This window comes from Vanessa cardui, chromosome 29 (assembly GCF_905220365.1).
Source record: "Vanessa cardui chromosome 29, ilVanCard2.1, whole genome shotgun sequence".
In the NCBI taxonomy this organism is placed as follows: Eukaryota; Metazoa; Arthropoda; class Insecta; order Lepidoptera; family Nymphalidae; genus Vanessa; species Vanessa cardui.
This window is the reverse complement of record NC_061151.1, coordinates 1273510-1295941: the sequence shown is the minus strand read 5'-3', so window position 1 is coordinate 1295941 and position 22432 is coordinate 1273510. Positions and strand designations below refer to the sequence as shown.

Here is a 22432-nt window from a genome sequence, read left to right as displayed (position 1 = left end):
GTATGTCTGTATCTCACACTAATACACAACGCATACACTGTGACACGTTACGTTACGAACACGTTATTTTCGTAACGTTATTTTATAACGCTAATCTGTAACGAATGTTTGGTGATCGTTATTTCTTCGTAACGCCTGCATGTGTGTCGCTTTGCATCGCTTTATACGTAGGCGTCAGCTAGGATGCGTTTTAAAACTCAACGATCATTTTCTGTGCCCACTTCGAAAGACACGATCGGACCACCGAGGGTAACTTTATAAATATATTGATTATTGTATTGTATGTGTATCTCGATCGGTATAAACAGCTTGTGTATTACTACATACATACATTTTATGGTATCTGTAACTGTCAGTTTTTTTAAAAAAAAACATCATGTGTATTGAAATTATGAGCCGCAGTTTTATCATTGCAGTTATTTTAAAATATACATAATAGATTTTATTTATTCACGATATCTAAACGCAGATTGAACAAAAAGTAAAAATATTCTAAATTATTTAATTTATACTTTTAATTATTGTTTAGGATAAATATAATAATAAAATAAAACTTTAATAATAATACTACAATTTTATCTAGCAAGCTATGTCCCTTGCCAAACGTCAAACCTAGTGTCCTTAGCCCGATGATTTCGTGTATATGACGCTGCGGTCACACTTGCGCTGAAAACAAAATTGTAAATACGTGCAAAATACCGACACCACAAGTTCGGCTTGACACGGTACTGTAGACAGAAAAAAGATTGTCGTTAGAATAGTTTGTTATTTTTTTGGAACGTGTAGCACTGACGTCATACACACGAAGTCTAATAACAGTTCAGAAGATATAAGCGACAAGCAATGTCGTTTTTTGTAGCGATATTTCAATGTGTTTTAATATTAATTTAATTTGTGGTGTTGTTCATACATAATGTTGGTGCTGTTTTGAATACAGAATTGTATTACAACTTAATCGCTCCTTTTAACGAACTTCGCTTATATCTGACAAGAAAATCCATAGTCTAAAATAACCCCATCAATAACCCATCTAGCGAATATTTTATTTTATTTAAAAAGCGTGGAACCAGAATTATATCGAACAATTGGAGAATCTTACACGTCTGGTAATACTTTCTTAAAATCAAAATTAAAATTTTGTATATCTAAGTAGGATTCTAGTGAAGCTACCACCGGTTCGGAAATTATATTACGGAGAATAACCGTCAAGAAACTTAAGTACTATTTTCAAAGTCACAAAGCTATGTCACTTGAAATTTCTACAATGTACAGTTTTAAAGTCAGTAAAACTTAAAGATCCATCGTACTAAGATCTTGTTTGAAGAAAGCTTTAAACCACCACGCCAAGTTTCAAGTCACCCTGTTCAGCACTGCTAATAATACTGAGTGTACATATTTTGGATCCACGTTTGAATGACGGTTTAAGTCAAAATTTCGTCAACGATTTGGTTTAATTTAAGGTCATGGTTATCGGTTAAACGGTGTCAAATTCAGCTTCGTCTTACAACAACAATTACCTGGGTATAAGAAATGATTTCGTGATATCACATCTCTCCAAAAAAAAATATTTTTAGGAGACTTTTTGTGGGTGGGTTAGTAATTCACTTCACTTGGTGATAGGGCTTTGTACAAGCCCGTCTGGGTAGGTACAAGCCACTCATCAAGTATTCTACCGCTAAACAACACTACTCGGTATTGTTGTGTTCCGGTTTGGGAGTGAGTGAGACAGTGTAGACAGGCACAAGGGACATTAGATCTTAGTTCCCAAGGTTGGTGGCGCATTGGTGATGATAGGAATGCTAAATTTTGTTACAGCGCCATTGTCTATGAGCGGCGGTGACCACTTACCATCAGTGACTTTATCATTATTAGCAAGACACCACTTACCCTGTTTGGGTTGTTTGCACCCTGGCTTAAGAAGTGCCTGGTCGAAGTGATTTTATTGCATTGTGTTACAACAAAATAAATGTGTTAAATTTATATGTGACATCCCTATTTCGGTTTAATTCGATATTTAACAGCTGATGGTATTTTTTTTCAATTGTACTTTTTAGGGTACATTGTTGACCCCCTTATGATTGATTCATGATGTCTGACGAGACCAATCCTTAGTAGAGACCTACAAATATCCTTTTGAAATACAGTTAGTGGACTGTTTATAAAGTTATATATTAAACCAAGTTGTAACGACGTTTTGACTTGAACCAATATCAAGTGACAGTGTTGTTCCAATGGTCAATAAGTTTTACACGACGCAGGACAGCGAAGGTCGCGCCCACAGCGTGCAGCACGGCGCCACCGGCGACGCCGCCAGGGACCTCGAAATCGACAGCGGACTCGACGTGAGCAATAAATTTATACATGTAACATTACCTATGTATAGTAGGACCCAACTTAGACGTAGCATCGGAAAATGCAATGGAATGAAAATAAAACCGATTACTGCCGATTTACACAACCAATAGAAATAGCTCCCTATCGCGCCATTCGACGCTATTCGTCGCTATAGATTCACGCGTCAGAGAAAACAAGTGCATGTAAATCCGCGCGTCAAATTGACGAATATATTAGGTCATATGATATTACAAGTTATTACGTTTGTGTAAAGATCATATTCGCATGAGAAATAAATATTGATAATTTGGTATAGCGTACTCAATTCGGATGCGATCGGTTTTACGAATTTTGCCGATGCGACATCTAAGTTGTGTCGTACTATATATACCTGTATATTCTACTGCAACATAGCAATACTTAGGATTGTTGTGTTCTGGAGAAAGGCCAGTGTAACTACAGGCATAAAGAAATCAGTTCATCAAAAGTTTGCCAAAGGGCCCAAGGTTGGTGGCGCATTGGGGCATGTAAGGAATCGTTAAAATTACGTACATATGTGAGATGTTTTGAGATAATAGATAAACAAGTTCGATTGCTTGTTAATTTATTGCTAAGAAGAATATTTCCCATAGCAACCCGTATAACAATAAATACGAGCGGTAACGATAGCAACACGTATAACATATAATAATATCAAAGCATGCTTGTTCTTGCCCATTATTCAGGATGAATCTAGATTCTGAATCATTTGTAGCTTTACATTAAGCTGTAAATTAAATATATTTTAACTTTATCGAGATGGCCCAGTGGTTAGAACGCGTGCATCTTAACCGATGATTGCGGGTTCAAACCCAGGCAAGCACCGCCGATTCATGTGCTTAATTTGTCTTTATAATTCATCTCGTGCTCAGCGGTGAAGGAAAACATCGTGAGGAAACCTGCATGTGACAAATTTCATAGAAATTCTGCCACATGTGCATTCCACCAACCCGCATTGGAACAGCGTGGTGGAATATGTTCCAAACCTGCTTCTCAAAAGGGAGAGGAGGCCTTTAGCCCAGCAGTGGGAATTTACAGGCTGTTGTTGAGATGGCTTAAGTCAGAATATTAGGATCTTTTCCGAAATGTTCCGATTCAGATTAAGATATATTGTAAATTAGACGCGAATTGTCTCGTAAGGAAATATCGTGAGGAAGATTTCTTGGGACAAATAAAATCATACCACATGTTCCACTTTTAATGGAGGGTGTCGTGAAATAAATCATAAACTTTCCCCATTAAGATTTATGTACATAGATACACTCTTTCCAAACACCCGTCCTTAGATCTTTTTTACAAAGATATCCAATTTATGTTATAATGGCTCAATCTGATTAATTTACCAGCTTTACAAGCATGAGAAATTTTAAAAGCCAAGCTGCTACTCCCTATTCTAGTAACATCATAGTAACAAATGACATTAAAACAGTTTATGTCATATGCTTACCAGATATAACTTATTTTAACCATTTTCTTCTAGCCGGTGGATGATGACGGGCGCGGTTCTCCCGGCAGCACAGACGAGACCGAACGACCTTCCTCCACCAAGTCTGGTGACAGCGACTGCCCGGATCCCGCTACGAAGGTGACGATTCATTTCGATTATACTCATAATTTGATAGGACGGTTCTCAACACTGGTGGAGCTCAGATACCAAAGTACAAACTTCAAATTACTACTAAAGATTTTTTGATAGTTAACCTTCGATTTCGAATTCGTTGTTTTTCCAAATACAGGGTGTCCTTCAACAGTTCTCTGACACATATATCTAGATACCCGTTAGACTAAAGAGGGCCCTTGTTTTTCCAAATACAGGGTGTTCAACAGTTCTCCGTCATATAAAAGATTATCTTCAATTTTTTTTTTGTTACTAGCAATCATCTCAAGATAAGGAGACGAGTAGTCCGGAATGCAACTCGCTCCTCGACCCGTCCGTGCTCTGCGACTTCACGACGCAAGCGCTCGTCTTGACGGTTCTAGCTACTCTGGTCAAATATACCACCGGTACGTAGACTTATAAATAGTCCAATTATTCAATTAAAATCTTTTGTAAACTAATCTTTATGTCTATTGCCCGTTTCCATGACATGACAAACAACCAACATGACTTTGTATTTTTTAAATGTTAAAAAAGAGTAACTACTGAGTTTCTTGCCGGTTCTTCTCGGTAGAATTTACTTTCCGAACCGGTGGTATCTTCACTTAATTGTAAGATGACGATTCAAAAGTGCTTGTAAAAGCCTACTTGAATAAAGTTTATTTTATGTATTTCACGGTTCACAATGTACAATTCGACAGTTTACAATCTTACGGTGACATATCCGAAGGCATAATAATATATTATATGTGAATTCTCTTGTATGTAGATGAAGATGAAATAAGGATACTGTACCAGTACCTGGCTGAGGGTTCCGTGGTGTTTCCGAAAGTGTTTCCCGTCATGTAAGTATTTGAAACCTTATTATAAAGAAATGTTAAAAGAATGTTTTTTATATAATTTTTTAATGTATAAAAATGTGCCTTTTTGTACATTAATTTCATTTCTCTTTATACATTTTGGCGATTTATATTTTTACTAAACATCAGCAGATTTTTGCTTTTAATACATTTTTTATTTATATATTCTTTATTGCACGTCAAAATAGATAAAAATAATAGGAGTAAAACAAAAATAAAGAAAAGAAAAATGTACAATAGGCGGTCTTATCGTTAAAACAGCGATATCTTCCAGGCAACCATATATAATATAAAATATTATATATGTATAGCATTTATAGTAAAACCAGGTTCACCATCTATACTAAATAATATGTGAAAGTAACTCTGTCTGTTGCTCTTTCACAACTAAACCGCTGAACCGATTTTGATAATATTAGTATGATGCAAACTTGAACTACAAGGAAGGACATAGCCTACTATTTTACCTAACACATGACATAACCACTAAAACGCAAGCGAAACCGCGGGCGACTACAAGTTATATTTTCCCTGTCATTACAGCCACAGTCTGCTAGATATGAAGATCAACCATGTCCTAATGCACTGTCACGATCAAGTCATACTGAGCGCAGTGCAGAGCATCATACAGGTAATTTGTACCACTAAACTTGGTGGTAGGGCTTTGTGCAAGCCCGTCTGGGTAGGTACCACCTACTCATCAGTTATTCTACCGCCAAATAACAGTACTCAGTATTGTTGTGTTCCGGTTTGAAGGGTGAGTGAGCCAGTGTAACTACAGGCACGAGGCACATAACATCTTAGTTCCCAAGGTTGGTGGCGCATTGATGATGTAAGGAATAGTTAGTATTTCTTACAGCGTCATTGTCCCATATGCTCGTCCGCCAACTTATACCATAAAAAAAAACTAAAACTTATACTAAGTATACACGTGTCTTGTATTCCGATTTTAGAGGTGAGTCAGTGGAACTACAAATATAGAAGTAATATCCCAGTTCTGAAGAATAATAACAAACAACAACATCAGCCTGTAAATTTCTCACTACTGGACTATGGCCTCCGCTCCCTTTGGGGAGAATGTTTGGAACATATTTTATCACGCTGCTCCAATGCGTGTTGGTGGAATGCACATGTGGCAGAATTTCTATGAAATTAGACACATGCAGGTTTCCTCACGATGTTTTCTTCCACTGCCGAGCACGAGGTGAATTTAAAACACAAATTAAGCACATGAATATTCAGTGGTGCTTGCCTGGGTTTGAACCTCCGATCATCGGTTAAAATGCACGCGTTCTAACCACTGGGCCAATTCGGCCGAAGATTAGTTAGAGCTCATTGGTGACGGAAGCTATGGTGACCACCATATCATCAGTTGGTACATAGTAGTATATTTCAGTGAAGTATATGTTGATTTTGATGCAACTTTCAGAATATGATAGCGTCAGAGGACGCGAGTCAACAGCAGCTGCACTACATGCAGAGTTGCGGCTTCGGGGGCCTTTGGAGGTTCGCGGGGCCCTTCACTAAGGTATGTAACTTTGAAAACCTAGCTATATATAGGGCCGTATGCGCTGGCATATACTTATATATATTTAACCACAATTGGTGGTCGGGCTTTGTGCAAGCTCGTCTAGGTAGGTACCACCCACTCATCAGTTATTCTGCCACCAAACATCAATACTGTTGTGTTCCGGCTTGAAGGGTGAGTGAGCCAGTGTAACTACAGGCACGAGGGACATAACAGCTTAATTCCCGAGGTTGGTGGCGCATTGACGATGTAAGGAATAGTTAATATTCCTTACAGCGTCATTGTCTAAGGGTGATGCTGACCATTTACCATCAGGTGGCCAATATGCTCTTCCGCGAACCTATTCCATAAAAATAAAATTATAATTTAATATAAACTATAAATGTGATAAGAATCTGTACTAACAAAATATATATGTCAAGTCAAATCAAATCAAAATATACTTTATTCAATACAGAAGCATTAATTAAGTATGGGGTTGTCCATTAATCACGTGATCTTTTTTTAGCATTTTTTAACCCCCCCCTCCCCCATTGGTGATACGTAGTGAGGTTTAAGACCACCCCCCTCCCCCTTCTCAACATCACGTGTATTTTTAGTACCTACAACGAATCTTAAAATTTTCTGAACATTATCTTAATTTAAATACAGGTATAAACCATAATCTTATTTTATTCTGAAATTAAGGACCATATTTGTTTAAAAATCGCGCATTAGACGAAAAAATAAATACACGAGATATCTTACTACACCCCCCCTCCCCCTTGTGATATTTTCGTGATTTTTATCAACACCCCCCCCCCCCCTTTCAAGCCTCACGTGATTAATGGACAACCCCTATCCCCTAATTCCTCAGAACCAGTGCACGGCGGTGAGTAGTGAACTGTTCGTGAACTGCCTGGAAGCAATGGTGGAGACCTGCCTGCCGGGGGATGACTGCGTGCGCCCGCCGCCCCCCGACCCCGACCGCCCCGACCTTCACGACCTCGACCAGCGCTACCCGGGTAAGGGGGTAAGGGGTAAGGTTTTGACGACCTCCGTGGTCGACTGGTATGTACACCGGTTTCCATGGTAACGCCACTCTTAGGTTCTTTAGGTAGGGTTCGATGTAGATTACCATTAATTTTCTATGTTGTCTTGGTGTGTGTTTGTGGTGCCGTCGTTACTTTTGATCTTCCATAACACAAGTGTGTTAACTACTTACATTGGCATCAGAGTATAGTACGACACAACTTAGATGTAGCGTCGGCAAAATTCGTAGAAACCGATCACATCCGAATTGAGTACGCTATCCCAAATTATAAATATTTATTTCTTCTGCGAATATGATCTTTGCAAAAACGTAATAAGTTGTGATATTATATGACCGAATATATTCGTCAATTTGACGCGTCGATTTACTTGCACTTGTTTTCTCTGACGCGTGATCTATAGCGACGAATAGCGTCGATTTGCGCGATTGGGAGCTATTTCTATTGGTTGTGTAAATCGGCAGTAATCGGTTTTATTTTCATCCCATTGCATTTTCCGATGCTACATCTAATTTGTGTCGTACTATACGTATATAAGATAAACAGGGGGTAAGGGGTAAGGTTTTGACGACCTCCGTGGTCTAGTGGTATGTACACCGGTTTTCTTGGTAACGCCACTCTTAGGTCCCGGGTTCGATTCCCGGCCGAGTCGATGTAGATTACCATTAATTTTCTATGTTGTCTTGGGTCTGGGTGTTTGTGGTGCCGTCGTTACTTCTGATTTCCATAACACAAGTGCTTCAGCTACTTACAGTGGGATCAGAGTAATGTATGTGATGTTGTCTCATATTTATTATTATTATTAAAAAAAATCCTTATACCTATGTAGAGTACGACACAACTTAGATGTCAAGCAATTAACATCGGCAAGTTCAATAAAACCGATTGCTGCCGATTCACACAACCAACAGAAACAGCTCCCTATCGCGCCATTCGACGCTATTCGTCGCTATAGATTCTCGCGTCAGTTCGACCCGAGACAGCGAGTGCGTGTAAATCGACGCGTCAAATTGACGAATATATTAAGTCATATGATATTACAAGTTATTACATTTGTGCAAAGATCATATTCGCATGAGAAATAAATATTGATAATTTGGGATAGCGTACTCAATTCGGATGAGATCGCTTTTACGAATATTGCCGACGCTACATCTGAGTTGTGTCGTACTATAACATCATACATATGATTGTCGACCTCCCTAGTCGAGTAGTGTGTGCACCGCTTTTCATGGGCACGCCACTGTAAGGTCCCGGATTCGAATCACGGTCGAGTCGATGTAGAAAAAATTCACTAGATTCCAATGTAGTCTTGGGTCTGGGTGTTCTTTGTTTTTAAAAACATTTTCATTTCTTATTGGGATGTATGATCATTTAAATGACATGTTATTTAATTTCAATTTAATTCCAGGATCTCGCCAGCCGACCGTATTCTGTGCAGGTCAGGATTCCTAGCAAAATAATGTAAGTATTTAATACATTGCATTAAAATTATATAATATTCCCGCCGAAAGTGAATCAATTTAACAATTTGACAGTTCGACGTGTGACGTTCGGATACTCGCACTAATTATTCTTATAATGTGTATGATATTGTATGTCTACTTTAACAAAAAGCAAGGTGTATATTTAAGTCTAGCTGTCTGCTTCTTCTTCCGTATTTTAGAGGGATAGTCAGGTGGTTTAATCGTTAAAAAGTATGCCTATGTTATTCCACGGGGCTTAAGCTCGCTTCATATCACATCAAAATCTGTTTAGTGGTTTAACCGTGATAGTTCAACAGAGTTACAGGATGGAGTAAGGAATGAGTACATAAGAGGAAGTTTGAAAGTGAAACCGATGGCCGAGAAGTTATGTGGAAGGCGATTATCATGGTATGGGCGTGTAATGCGGAGGAATGAGGAACACATTGTGAGGAAGGCCTTGAGCATGGATGTGGATGGATATAGAGGTAGAGGACCAAGGAAACGATGGATGGATTGTGTGAAAGACGATATGGTTAGAAAGAATGTTACTTGTGAGATGACGTCTAAAAGAGAAGTATGGAAGGAGAAGACATATTACACCGATGTCTAATAAAATTGGGATAAAGGCAGATAGATGATGATGATGAGGAGAATACATTTATCTTGTTAATTATTATTTCTTTTTTTTTATTTATGCCACACACAAGTTTTGTTTAAATTATTTAATGTCAGCCCTGAAATCCAAACTAGCTTTCGCTGTGTTTTGGAAGTCAGTTCCTTCCCAGACGTTAGGTTACAAATTTGTTTCTTATTATAAAAGTAAATAAAGATAAAAAAAGGCAAAAACTACTACTAAAATTATTTACCAATCTAAGTAGTGAATTAAAATAATTGTTACTATTATGTGGGCACGCGTGTGTGTAAGTATGTGTCTGTATATGTGTATTTATGTATGATGTTGCGTGCTATGAGTGTGTATTTAGTAATACTCCTATGTGTATGTATATATATATACATATATATAGTGATTTGTTTGATAGTGTATATGAATTATTATTAATATTTCATTCTCTCTCACATTACAAACATTACAGTTTAATGCGTCTTTATAATAAATACAATTATGAGTAGCAGACAGCAGTCTAGGTTGCCCTGTACTAGGTCTCCTGGCTCTCATATATATTACGTATTTATAATATTTTTTTTTTATTTACAGGACGTGCTGCCAAGTTTGGTAGATCATCAGTCTACCTAGGAATTGGAGAACAATGCACTCAACTGTAAAAAAAACATTTGTGCTTTTATAATCTGTGGCCTAGTTCTATAAGGGCTTATATCAAAAATCTTTTGATCATAAGAGATGTATTTCATCACTACATAGTATAAGAAAGTCCCTTACCGCTGTCTGTCCCTATGTACGCTTAGATCTTTTAAATTACTCGGCGGATTTTGATGCGGTTTTTATCAACAGATAGATTGATTCAAGGGGAAGATTTATATGCACAATGAAGTAGAGAAACACGTATTATTTTAGAGATTTCTAATGTCGTATATAAACACGTTATTTGAGCTTACATTGCAAACCCTACGAGATAGATCAGAATAATGGTCTTCAAAAGAGTCCATGATGGTATATGTCTGTCTCTTAGGGATAAACCCCAACAGCCATTTTATTATCCTTTAATTTTTACAAGAAATGATGGCTTACTTTCGAAGCGAATACAGCATTAATCTTTATCCAATTAAGTATAGTACACAACTTAGATGTAGCATCGGCAAAAATCGTAAAACCGATCACATCCGAATTGAGTACGCCAAATTATCAATATTTATTTCTTATGCGAATATGATCTTTACGCAAACGTAATAGTTTGTAATATCATATGACCTAATACATTCGTCAGTTTGACGCGTCGATTTACACGCACTCGCTGTCTCGGGTTGAACTGACGCGGGAATCTATAGCGACGGATAGCGTCGAATGGCGCGATAGATGTTTCTATTGGTTGTGTGAATCGGTTTTATTGAATTTGCCGATGCTATATCTAAGTTGCGTCGCACTATACTCCAGGAAAAAACATCTCTATTCTAGCTAAATTAATTTATTATATTGATAAAGTACTAAATATGTAATGAAATAGATAAAACAACTAGTACAAGAGATATTTTAATGTTGCCAGCAATAAAAAAACGCTACAACATACATATTTATATATTTGTACTTATTATATTAGATTATATTTAGGATAAGTCAATTTTAATTTATAGTATCCGTATTATGTATATTAATAGCGCACAATTTTTTTAATAATTTAAGAAGCAGATTCGATCTTGGAATGGAAGAATATCTTTTTCATTCACTCATTCAATTTACGCATTCACTTAGTGGTAGGGCTTTGTGCAAGCACGTCTGGGTACCACCCTCTCATCAGATATTCTACCACAAAACAACAGTACTTGGTATTGTTGTGATCCGGTTTGAAGGGTGAGTGAGCCAGGGTAACTACAGGCACTAAGAACATTTTAGTTCCCAAGATTGGTAGCGCATTTAGGATATAAGGAATTGTTAATATTTCTCACAGTGTCATTGTGTGTGGTGGTGACCATTTACCATCAGGTGGCCCATATGCTCGTCCGCCAACCTACAGCATAAAAATATACCGTTCGTTGACCTGGCATCACTTGTCTCTTTCAGTCGTGTACGAGTATATTGCCATCGCATTCACACACTCGAACGTAATGACGTTTCGTTATTAAGCTTCAGTCGTCTGACTGAACACCAACTATCTCCATAATAAATCTCATCTAAATCGCTTCAGCGGTTTAAGCTTGAAGAGGCAACATGCAGAGTTGCTTTCGCATTTATAATTTTTTTATATATATATAGTAATGTATTATTAATGTGAGTGTGAGTTATATGTTGAATGTCAGCAATACTTCTCGTTCCGCGACCGCGCTTATAAAAGCACATCAATAGAATGTGTGCAAAGCACAATAGGATTGCTGAAGGTTGTAAACACATTAGATTCTTCGAACTGCTTTGACTATGTACTTTATTTACCTAACAAAACCCTATAATAAACCCCCCCCCCATCCCCTGCCAGACACCCCCTCTTTATAAAAATAATATAATTACTAGATTCCACAGCGAATATACTAAGTAGTACGCTCTCTATTCTCCCTTCTCTTCTCTCCATCTCTCTACCTCCCATCCTCTCTTATACTAGATAGAACAGCTACTATTATTACTAAGTAGCATGACCATAACTCCATGGTCTAACTGATATTTTAAGTTTGAAGTGTTTGTATCTTATGAGGGTTCGGTAATAATATCGGTTTCAGCATTATACGACCCATTATAATATCAAGTATTTTAAAGCATTGTGCGTGTAAACACACATTCTATTGAAATGTACAATATATGTCGTTAAATTAAGAAAAGCACAAATAAATTTGTCTTTGAAATCAAATATATTGACGTATCCTCTCAAAAATGTAACATAAGTTCCATTTAATTGAATAATCTTTCTTTCGGAGTGTTGTGACATATTTATTTAGTGTATTTTTTGGTCATTTTAGCGTGAGTTATAAGGCCTTTGAAATGTAGTTTCTGAGATCAGTTCGTACAAACATATATACATTTAAAGACATGACATCTTTGCAAATTGATTACTTGTTGGTAGATCTTTGTCCAAGTCAGGATGGGTTGGTACCATCAGCATATTAGGTGTTGTACAGTCGGGGTAAGAAAAGGTTCGTCACCTTCTATCTATTTTCGTGTGCTCAGTACGAGCGATAATCTGCTTTACCGATCGAGAATGACATATTGCGTCGCAATGATTCGATGTTTAGATTCAAAAGGTACTAAGAGTTAGACTTGATAAAGGAATATGAAAACTACGGTTAAAACGAAGGTTTTCTTACTCTGACTGTGCCTAGTATAACGGTTTGAAGGAGAATGAGTGAGTGTATCAACAGATACTAGGGACTTAGCTGAGTTTCCAAAGTTGGCAAGGAGGACTAGGATTAGGATTTGCTTCTGCCTAGAGGATAGATCTGCAAGATCTGATTAGTAATTTTGATGCATCATCCTCCTGCCCTTTTCCCAATTTTATTTGTCGCTAGCGGACCCAAATGTCAACCAATTGTCACGTCGTAATGTGCGGGCACCTCCATACATATTAATGGACTCGACAAGAGTGACGAAACAACCGTGCCAAAAATCACCCGTGCGCGCTAGTTCTAACACTTTAGTACGCTTGAGTGAAGTAGATGGAGTGATGGGACTTGATTAGAGATAGTCACGGCTTGACAGCTATCATTGGAAAAGTAAAAGATTTTAAAAGAGTAAAATGTTATTTGAATTCGCTATCGTTATCGTATAATTCGCTCGTCCATCAAATAACGAATCAGATATACAAGTATATAACTGAGTTCAAGCTTGGTATATAAACATAGTTATAATATAATGTAGGAGTTCCCCTCCCTCTACCATTAGAGGGGAGGTTACCTGTTAAAAGCTCAGGGCTCGGTGTGAACAACGTTGAAGGACCAAAATTTAAGTAGCTAAATACAATCGTGAACAATTAAACAATTTCAAATGAAGCATCATTATTTACTTCTGTATAGTACGCTACAACTTAGATGTAGCGTCGGCAAAATTCATAAAACCGATCACATCCGAATTGAGTACGCTATCCCTAATTATCAATATTTTGTTTCTTATGTGAATATGATCTTTACACAAACGTAATAAGTTGTGATATCATATGACCTAATATATTCGTCAATATGACACGTCAATTTACATGCACTCGCTGTCTCGGGTGAACTGACGCGAGAATCTATAGCGACGAATAGCGTCGAATGGCGCGATAGGGAGCTGTTTCTATTGGTTGTGTAAATCGGCAGTAATCGATTTTATTGAATTACCGATGCTACGTCTAAGTTGTGTCGTACTATAATAGTATTCAATATGTGTGCCATATATGTTTAGATAAATATTAAATGTATATAAGTTCTTGGAATATATGTAATATAAAAAAGATGACAGTCCATCATATTATTCTACAGAATTCCTTATCTGTTTTTTGTTATTATAGCTATTGACGTAATTTGGTGTTGCCAATATAAAAAAATGTATTAAAATAATGTTGCTAGTTTATATATGTTTTTCTTAAATATTCAATCGTTATCGTTGAATTGAGTGAATGTGTATATTATATAAAAGGCGATTTTTTCTCATGTTTGCTGTAATATTATTACATAGTTTTGTGAACAGTATGATAAAATCAAGTCACTTCTTAAGGGAATATTTTGTAGTTACGATGAATTAGAAAGGCATGACTTAATGTGCTTTAAGTGATTTTTATATTTTAATGTCTGGTCGCTGACGAAATGTAAGTCTTGACTGACTGGTCAAACTTTGGAATTACGAATAATAAAAACTATATTAATATGACTTATTTCTATTGAGTTATAAAAATCAAGATAAACTTTATTCAAGTAGGCTTTTACAAGCACTTTCGAATCGTGATTTCACAATTAAGTGGAGCTACCACCGGTTCGGAAAGTAGATACTACCGAGAAGAACCGGCAGGAAACTCAGTAGTTACACTTTTTCAACATTTAAAAAATACAAAGTCATGTTAGTTAATACAATTATTTAAATTAATATATCTGCTTGGAAGTCAACAGGTATGAACTCCACGCTTTTTATCATCTATAAAATCTTGTATCGAATGCTATTTTTACCAATGTATTTACAACGGAATTTATACGTCGGTTACAATATATTCAGGTGGGGATTTTAAGTTATAAAATTAAGATGGATTGGATTTTATATTATAAAAGAAACTTCTTTGCCGATGTTTAAGAACAGAAGATTTTTAAAACTATTAAAAATGCATTAAATTTAACTAAGATAGCGTTAGCGTGTGTGTGTGAATATATACACACACATCAATCTAAATTGTATCTATAATAAATGAAATATTACTTTAAGTACTGAAGGACACGACGCATTACCTCAGCGACCGGATTTTATGTATTTTTTATATCCTAATACTAATAGAACATCAAGTATTGTTATCGAGTAATGCTCGATAAGTTTCGTAATACGATCGTCGTTGAATCGTCGACGCGATCTTGACGCCGATGTCCATTGCTTTAATCGGAATCATTGTATATTTTTATATTATATAACATTAGAATAAGCAATGCTTTAATAATTAATCTGTGTGTCTAGTGCGACTTTTTTAAGATTCCTGGTATAACTTCACTGAACGTAATCACTTTTCGAATTGTCAAAGTTCTACAACCAATCACGAGCGTTCTTAATTTGAATGCTGGACGATATTCGATGCTCGTTGATGGCGTAGTCGGACCTCTCTTTCCCAATGACCGCCCCCCCCTCTCTGATCAAATAAAAATATCTATATATTTTCAATATAAAGATTCTGACTTTTCCGATACATCCATAACCTACAAAGATGGTAATACATTAGTAACTTGGTATTTATTTCAAAGTATTATATATTTTGGAAATTGAAAAACAATGAAAAAATCCTTGTCTATTGTAACTAGTGTTCTATGAAAGTCATAAATGACCTCATTGTCCTAATATGCCCAGTCCCCTAGGCGTAGTAAAAATCTCAGCAATTGTGATTCCTATTCCTGTCACTAGATGGCGCTCTTTTGATACCATATAGATCACAGTAAATGTCAACGCTATGGAATAAATAAAAACTCGCAGCAGACACATTGATGATATAATTTACACTATTTTGAATAATATCTGTGTATTTGTAATTTTTTTTTAGTGGTTAGTATGTGGTTGTTATTTTAAATGGCCTGAAGTAAATATATAAGTAATATTATGTAAATACAGTCTTAGCTGAAAGCGAATTATATTATGTATTATTATAATAACGCGATTCTCCCACCGTACCTCAGATATACTGATTATGTAATCAAATAACTATTGAAAAGTACCTTAAAGAATTTTCGTAGCTGTCTAGAATTATAGATAATATTGTATTCATTCGTTTTGTGAATTTGTTTAGTGCATTGCATACAGCTGTTGAAATTATATAACGCGCGGCAATAGAGAAACGATTGGATCAGGAAATGTAATTACGTCAGTACGGTCAGCAAAAAAATTATATGATATATTTTATTAGGTTTCAATAAAAGTCAATAAAACTACAAATAAAGAAAATTCTTATTCGAGTTTGATTTTGTATTCAGAAGAAAATAAAGTATATAATAAAGGAATATTTAAAAAATTACCATAAAATATACAATAACAAACAAAGGTACATTTTTATACAAGTATGTACAAAAAGCGGTCTTAACACTTAAACAGCGAACTCTGTTGTGGTGAGAACGTGTACTACAATCACATTATGTTATATTCGCGATTATATCCGATTTTTTTCTGACCATACTACATGCATCGGAGATGTAATTGGCGTGCGAGTGAAATAGCAAGAAATTTCCTTTCTCTATTACCACACGTTATACAGGTGAAGTTTTATAAACATTGTAATTTTAAATAATTGGTCTAAAATCACGACCTATAACTATTATATTTTTTTACAAAGCAATTACTTTTTGTGAATAAAATCTATTTTGAATTGTTAAACGGAAGTATTTGAATCCATTATATATAAATATTTAACGTTTTTGAAATAGAAGAAATATTTGCCGTTTTAATGAAATATTATACTTTTTATACGCCGTTCTATTACACAGATCTCTTAATATTGGTTCGTAATAAAAATGTAAATAATATGCGTCGGTTTTTCATTTTAAGCCCCTCAAACCTTAAGCCTGTTCTTATCATTACCCTTTTCAGTTATGTTAATTAACCTGTATTTATAGTCTGGTCAAATAGACATTGGAACCTCGGCAATCCGAGAAACGTTTTGCTGGGCAATGTCGGACTATCAAAATTGTCGGATCATAGAGCCCCGATCCGATAAATTACATTTTTTTTTATCCTATTTGTTATAGGGGGCAAACGAGCAGGAGGCTCACCTGATGGAAAGCTATCACCACCGCCCATGGACATCTGCAACACCGGGGGGCTTGCAGGTGCGTTGCCTCCCTTATCCAATGTAAACATTATATATGTTTTACTCTGAAGTATAAAGAAGGGATAACTATAAAATTTAGTCGAATTCAAACTAAGCAATCAGAATCAAAACAAAAAACACATTGAGCACAATAGTCGTGGAGCACAGGTAACCTGTGCTCCTTACCTGTCAATCGTGCATTATCTTCAAAAGCGAAGATTGTCAAAAAAATATTCGATAATAATAGATATGTCGGATTACATGGGGTGCCAGATTAGCCAGGAGCCGGGTCACCGGAAGTACACTATATAGTGAATCGTATGTTTGCAAATAAGCTATACAAGGCTTGCAATTATTTAGGGAAACAGTTTTAGGACAAAAAGATCATGAAATTATCCATAAAAATTGGCTTAATTTTTCGCCCAGATGGGCAGAAAAGCACAATCACTCTGTGGAACCAGTTTTCGCCAGCGGGTTTTCCATAACGAGTCACCTCGAGAAGGAAAAGGGCTTACAATTTTTCAATGGTCAGCAACGCACCTGAATGCCCCAATGCTGCAGATGTCTAAGATGTCACATCCAGGTGTGCCTCATGCTCGTTACCACACACCATAAAAAATCTTGAATCAAGATTTTAAATATTGAACTAACTGTAACTCCTGGGAAACAAACACCGGCCTCTTATTGGTCGACACGTGTCTACAGATAAACAAATACGAACCCGGTGTGTAAAACAATGCTAAGAAATGATTTGGCATTGGAAAGTTAAGTGGCAATGAGCAATTGAACCAATGAAAGGACGATTCGTTTCAAAATCAAAATATACTTTATTCAAGTAGGTTTTAAAAACAATTTGGCGAAGCCATTTAACAATATTAAGTGAAGCTACCACTAATTCTTTTGAGAGCTACTTTCATAAATTAACTTTACATAATATGTTTAGATACATAGGTACAATAAATGAAATGCAAGTTTGGAAGTATTTCTCGGAAACTTTATTCATATTTAATACAATATTTAAATAACAATTTGAGCGACACAAATATATCTAATAAAAACAAAACCAGTCCAGATGTCCAGAATCATAATTAATAAATAAAAAACAAAATTCTATAAATACATATGTCCATTTTACTTATTAATTTATAATAATTCAATATTTATTCTGACATACAAACTCTATTCTACAGCTATCCTGACTAAATATTTTCATACAAAATTCTACTCGATTGATTAAGGCATTCTTTAATTTTACAATTTAATTTTTAAATACTTGGATAATGTACTTTTAAGTAAGTATATTTTTTTTTACGATAATGACAATTGTGACTTTATTGTTCACGTTATATATGAGTAAGTGTTGTAGCTTAATTTTACACTTAAATATTAATGTGTTTCGTTTATGTAGATACCACGGTGGTGCAGGGTAGCTGATGGAATATCCTGAGCACGATTCAGACGATATCGAAATCATTCAGGAAACATCGCTGCGGAGCCGGATTTAAAGGTCTGGAGGCCCCCGGGCCACAAAGCAGTGGGGGCCCTAGACAAACAGAAGCGTGAACAACCTAATAATTATATTATCATGAATTAATTACTTTTTTTATTTCAATCAGTTAGCAAAGATTTATTTACTTGTATCGGTAACTTTTAAAATATTAAATAATAACATTATTATAATTTGACTATATCTCGGTATTTCTGTGGCCCCTACTAATGTGGAGGCCCCAGGGCAGTTGCCCCGGTAGCCTTCCCCTAAATACGGTCCTGCATCGCTGTTTAGTAAGTAATATCTATAACCTGATGTCTCCTAAGGTATCAGGTCCCTTTTCAGGGTTACCTCTGATAATAGATATAATGTATTCCAATTTCAAGAAGACAAAAGCCAAATAAACAACATTTGTCAGCAAATTTACGAGATATCATTGAGAGCTGTATCTGTGATATTCATTATGAATTCGCGAATAAATGGCATTTTTAAAGTTATTAATCTCGGGATATCTACCATGTTTTTTATTCACGAGTCTCGTGAACGAGACATTTGTAGATAATGTCGGAATATTGAGCTCCACGCAACAAAAATAAAAAGACATGGTAAATATTCCGAAATTAATAACTTTAATAACAAAAATAACCATATTAATTTAAAATCTTATAAATGGCATTTTGGACGACAAAACTGATCAGATCTTTGGAGGTAAAATATAAGTGCATATAAGTTGTCAAGTGGATTAGTGTTGTATTATAAATAAATATATTAGTCAAGAACATTTGAGAGGTAGTGCACAATAAAGCTGAGCTATTAGAAAAACGCTAGACGTACGTAAAACTAATGTTTGATTTTTTAAATTATTTGATTGAAATTGGTATTTGCACTTTAAAACAAAAAAGCCTTCACACTGTGTTATTACTAATTACAAGCGTTTTATCAATATTAGATAATATATATACTTAAAATATTTACATACGTATAAATGAGCAAAAGTCCCCGTATTAATTGCAAGTATGACCTTGTTACCTTTATAACGAATTAAAAAAAGCTAAGATACAAAAAAATATAGTTAAAATATTGATATATAAATAAAATTCTTTCGGTGAGTATATTAGTGATCTTGTAACTCATGAAACACAGTTTGAGTTTATATGTGTTGTTTCAAAGTTGTGATATAATTGGATGGAATGGCAATTCGGTACGAATTCAACCGCGGAACCAACACCAATGCGTGTGCACACTAAGACACAGGAAATGGTTATTTACTATAATACATATTTTTCAATATTAACTTGGGCGTAAATTTTAAGTTCAATAAAAGTGGAGTAAATATTGTCAAATATTTGATACCAACTTGGGCGCCAATTTTAATAAAAAACAATTCAGTTTAACGGTAGTTGAGTCAGTAATGCCACATTTTCATTACTAGCTTGGGCGCCAATTTTAATAACGAAACGTCAATTTATCGCAATCAAATCGTTTTCTATTCAACAAAAAAATAATTCAGCTTATCAGAATATAATCGGACAACAATACAATAGTACAACCGATATGAAAAAGTAGCTTTAATTACGATTATGCTGAAGTTAATTTTTATAAGGAATCGTTGACGTTGGATCAGAATTGGGAACGTGTCTTAGGCGTTATATGTTGGAATTGGTAGTTATGGAAATATATCGACGATTAAAACTGTATCATTTTAAAACTGTTATAGTATCTTATAGCACAACTTTGAACTCCGCTGAAGTACATATTTAGGTCATTGTGGAGAATTGAAGGATGCGCTGAGGCACGCGATTGGTTAGTCGATATCTGTCTTTTTTGAGATTTTTTACATACAACAACAACCTGTAGATTCCCCACTGCTGGGACAAGACCTGCTATCCCTTTAAAGAGAAGGTTTGGGACATATTCCACTACACTGTTCCAATGCGGGTTGGTGAAATACGCATGTGGCAGTACACTTTTTACACAATTAAATCATTGAAGCCATGACACTAACAACGCAATTATAATTCATGCGCATAAAATTATAAAAAATATATACATAGATATACAAACAAACAGAAATGAAAACAACAAAATATTTTGAATCTATATTGTACATAACTTTTATACAAAAAAAATAACATACATTCCCCTCAAGAAAATATACCGAGAATATAAACGAAGACATTAAAATTATTAATTATTCAAACTACTGTATTATTTTCGATTCAAAGTCAAAAATGAACATACTATTAATTCATATATCGTCATTTCATAACAATGATTTATTATTACAAAAAAAAAAAACATGACATCAATATCAAATAGCTGACACAATAGAAGACTACGAAAAGATATATAAAAAATATATGTTAATATCATTGCAACTACATAACTAATGACTTATATATTTGGTGGGAAATTAAATTTCAGATACATATTCTTACTGGACATAATATCGTCACTGAAGTGGGTTGTATTAGGTATTATTGTATGTCTGTTTGTAACGCAAACTACCAATGGTCAGTTGAGCAGTGAAATCGTAAAAGCGTTACTCAATTATTCATTTACGATATTACTAAAGACATTAATTAAGTCAACGTGTATAAAAAAAGTAAAGTAACAGCCTGTAAATTACCCACTGCTGGGCTTAAGGCTTCCTCTTCCATTAAGGAGAGGTTTTGGAACATATTCCATCACGCTGTTCCAATGTGGGTTGGTGGAATGCACATGTGGCAAAATTTCGATGAAATTAGACACATGAAAGTTTCCTTACGATGTTTTCCTTCAGCGCCGAGCACGAGATGAATTATAAACACAAATTAAGCACATGTACACAGTGGTGCTTGCCTGGGTTTGAACCCGAAATCATCGATTAAGATGCACGCGTTCTAACCACTGGGTCATCTCAGCTGCAACGTGTATGTGATACATAAACTTTACGAGCTGACAATTGGTACAATGCTCAAAATCATTACATAGTATAAAACAAAGTCGCTTACCGCTGTCTGTCCCTATGTATGCTTAGATCTTCATTAATTCGAGTTATTTTTCAATAAAACTTACCGTTTCGCTGAGAAAAGCGAAAAAGTCATTTTCTTTGACCGTACAAAGTAATGTTGGGGAAACTGAACATTTTATTTTTAACTAGCGACCCGCCCCAACTTCGCACGGTTGCAATGCTGATACTAAATATACTACAGAATTACAACGTTTACAGTTCTTCAGCCACTCTCTACTATATTGTGCATGTATTATACATATAAACCTCGAATCACTCTATCTATTGAAAAAGACCGCATCAAAATCCGTTGAGTAATTTCAAAGATCTAAGCATACATAGGGACAGACAGCGGTAAGCGACTTTGTTTTATATGTAATGATTATAGCTGAGAAGATACAAGGATTTTCTTTATATATGTATGTTCAATCTAAATTTGTATATAGATTCTCATTGTACTCGTGTGAAGCTGTTATGGTAGCTAGTTTTATTATATTATTAAATAAACCTATTTGGAATGCAAGCACTACTAGCAACGCACCGGGCTTTTAACGCAATTTATAAATATATAACTAAAATATAGCACACAGGAATAACGTAGCTTTCTACTAGTAAAATATTTTTGGAATTGCATCATTCGATTCTGACATTACCTAATACATACAGACAAACAAATTTTACCTCTTCATAATATTAGTATTTATATATAATTGAGCTTAAATTGTTACGTTAAGTTTCAGCGCCAAAAATCTATAATAAAAGGACCTAAATAAATCATAGCAACGCTTTAGCGAATTACACATAATATACTATATATGTTTGATTTTAAAACTCATATACATATAAAAGGAAATTATGTGGTTTAATATATGGAAATTCCGATTGAAGTCATATAAAAAATGCAATTACATAATCCTAAAACTTGCACCATGAAACACAATACCTACCCCCTTAACATATATATAAATTCATAACATATATACATACATTTGGCTTCGGTACAACAATAGGCCAAAAA

General features: G+C 35.2%; 1 protein-coding gene across 1 annotated transcript in view; it reads left to right on the top strand.

The window, feature by feature from the left end:
- The window catches only part of LOC124541821 (neurofibromin), an 89414-nt gene extending 78807 nt beyond the window's left edge, over nt 1-10607 (top strand). Inside the window, exons 59-67 of the mRNA XM_047119727.1 lie at nt 2259-2342; nt 3854-3958; nt 4248-4377; nt 4740-4815; nt 5374-5461; nt 6260-6358; nt 7215-7362; nt 8801-8853; nt 10072-10607. Of these exons, the coding sequence (XP_046975683.1) occupies nt 2259-2342; nt 3854-3958; nt 4248-4377; nt 4740-4815; nt 5374-5461; nt 6260-6358; nt 7215-7362; nt 8801-8844 (774 nt within the window). The 3' untranslated portion in view covers nt 8845-8853; nt 10072-10607. The remainder of the gene's footprint in view (nt 1-2258; nt 2343-3853; nt 3959-4247; nt 4378-4739; nt 4816-5373; nt 5462-6259; nt 6359-7214; nt 7363-8800; nt 8854-10071) is intronic.
- The last annotated feature ends 11825 nt before the right edge of the window (nt 10608-22432 follow it).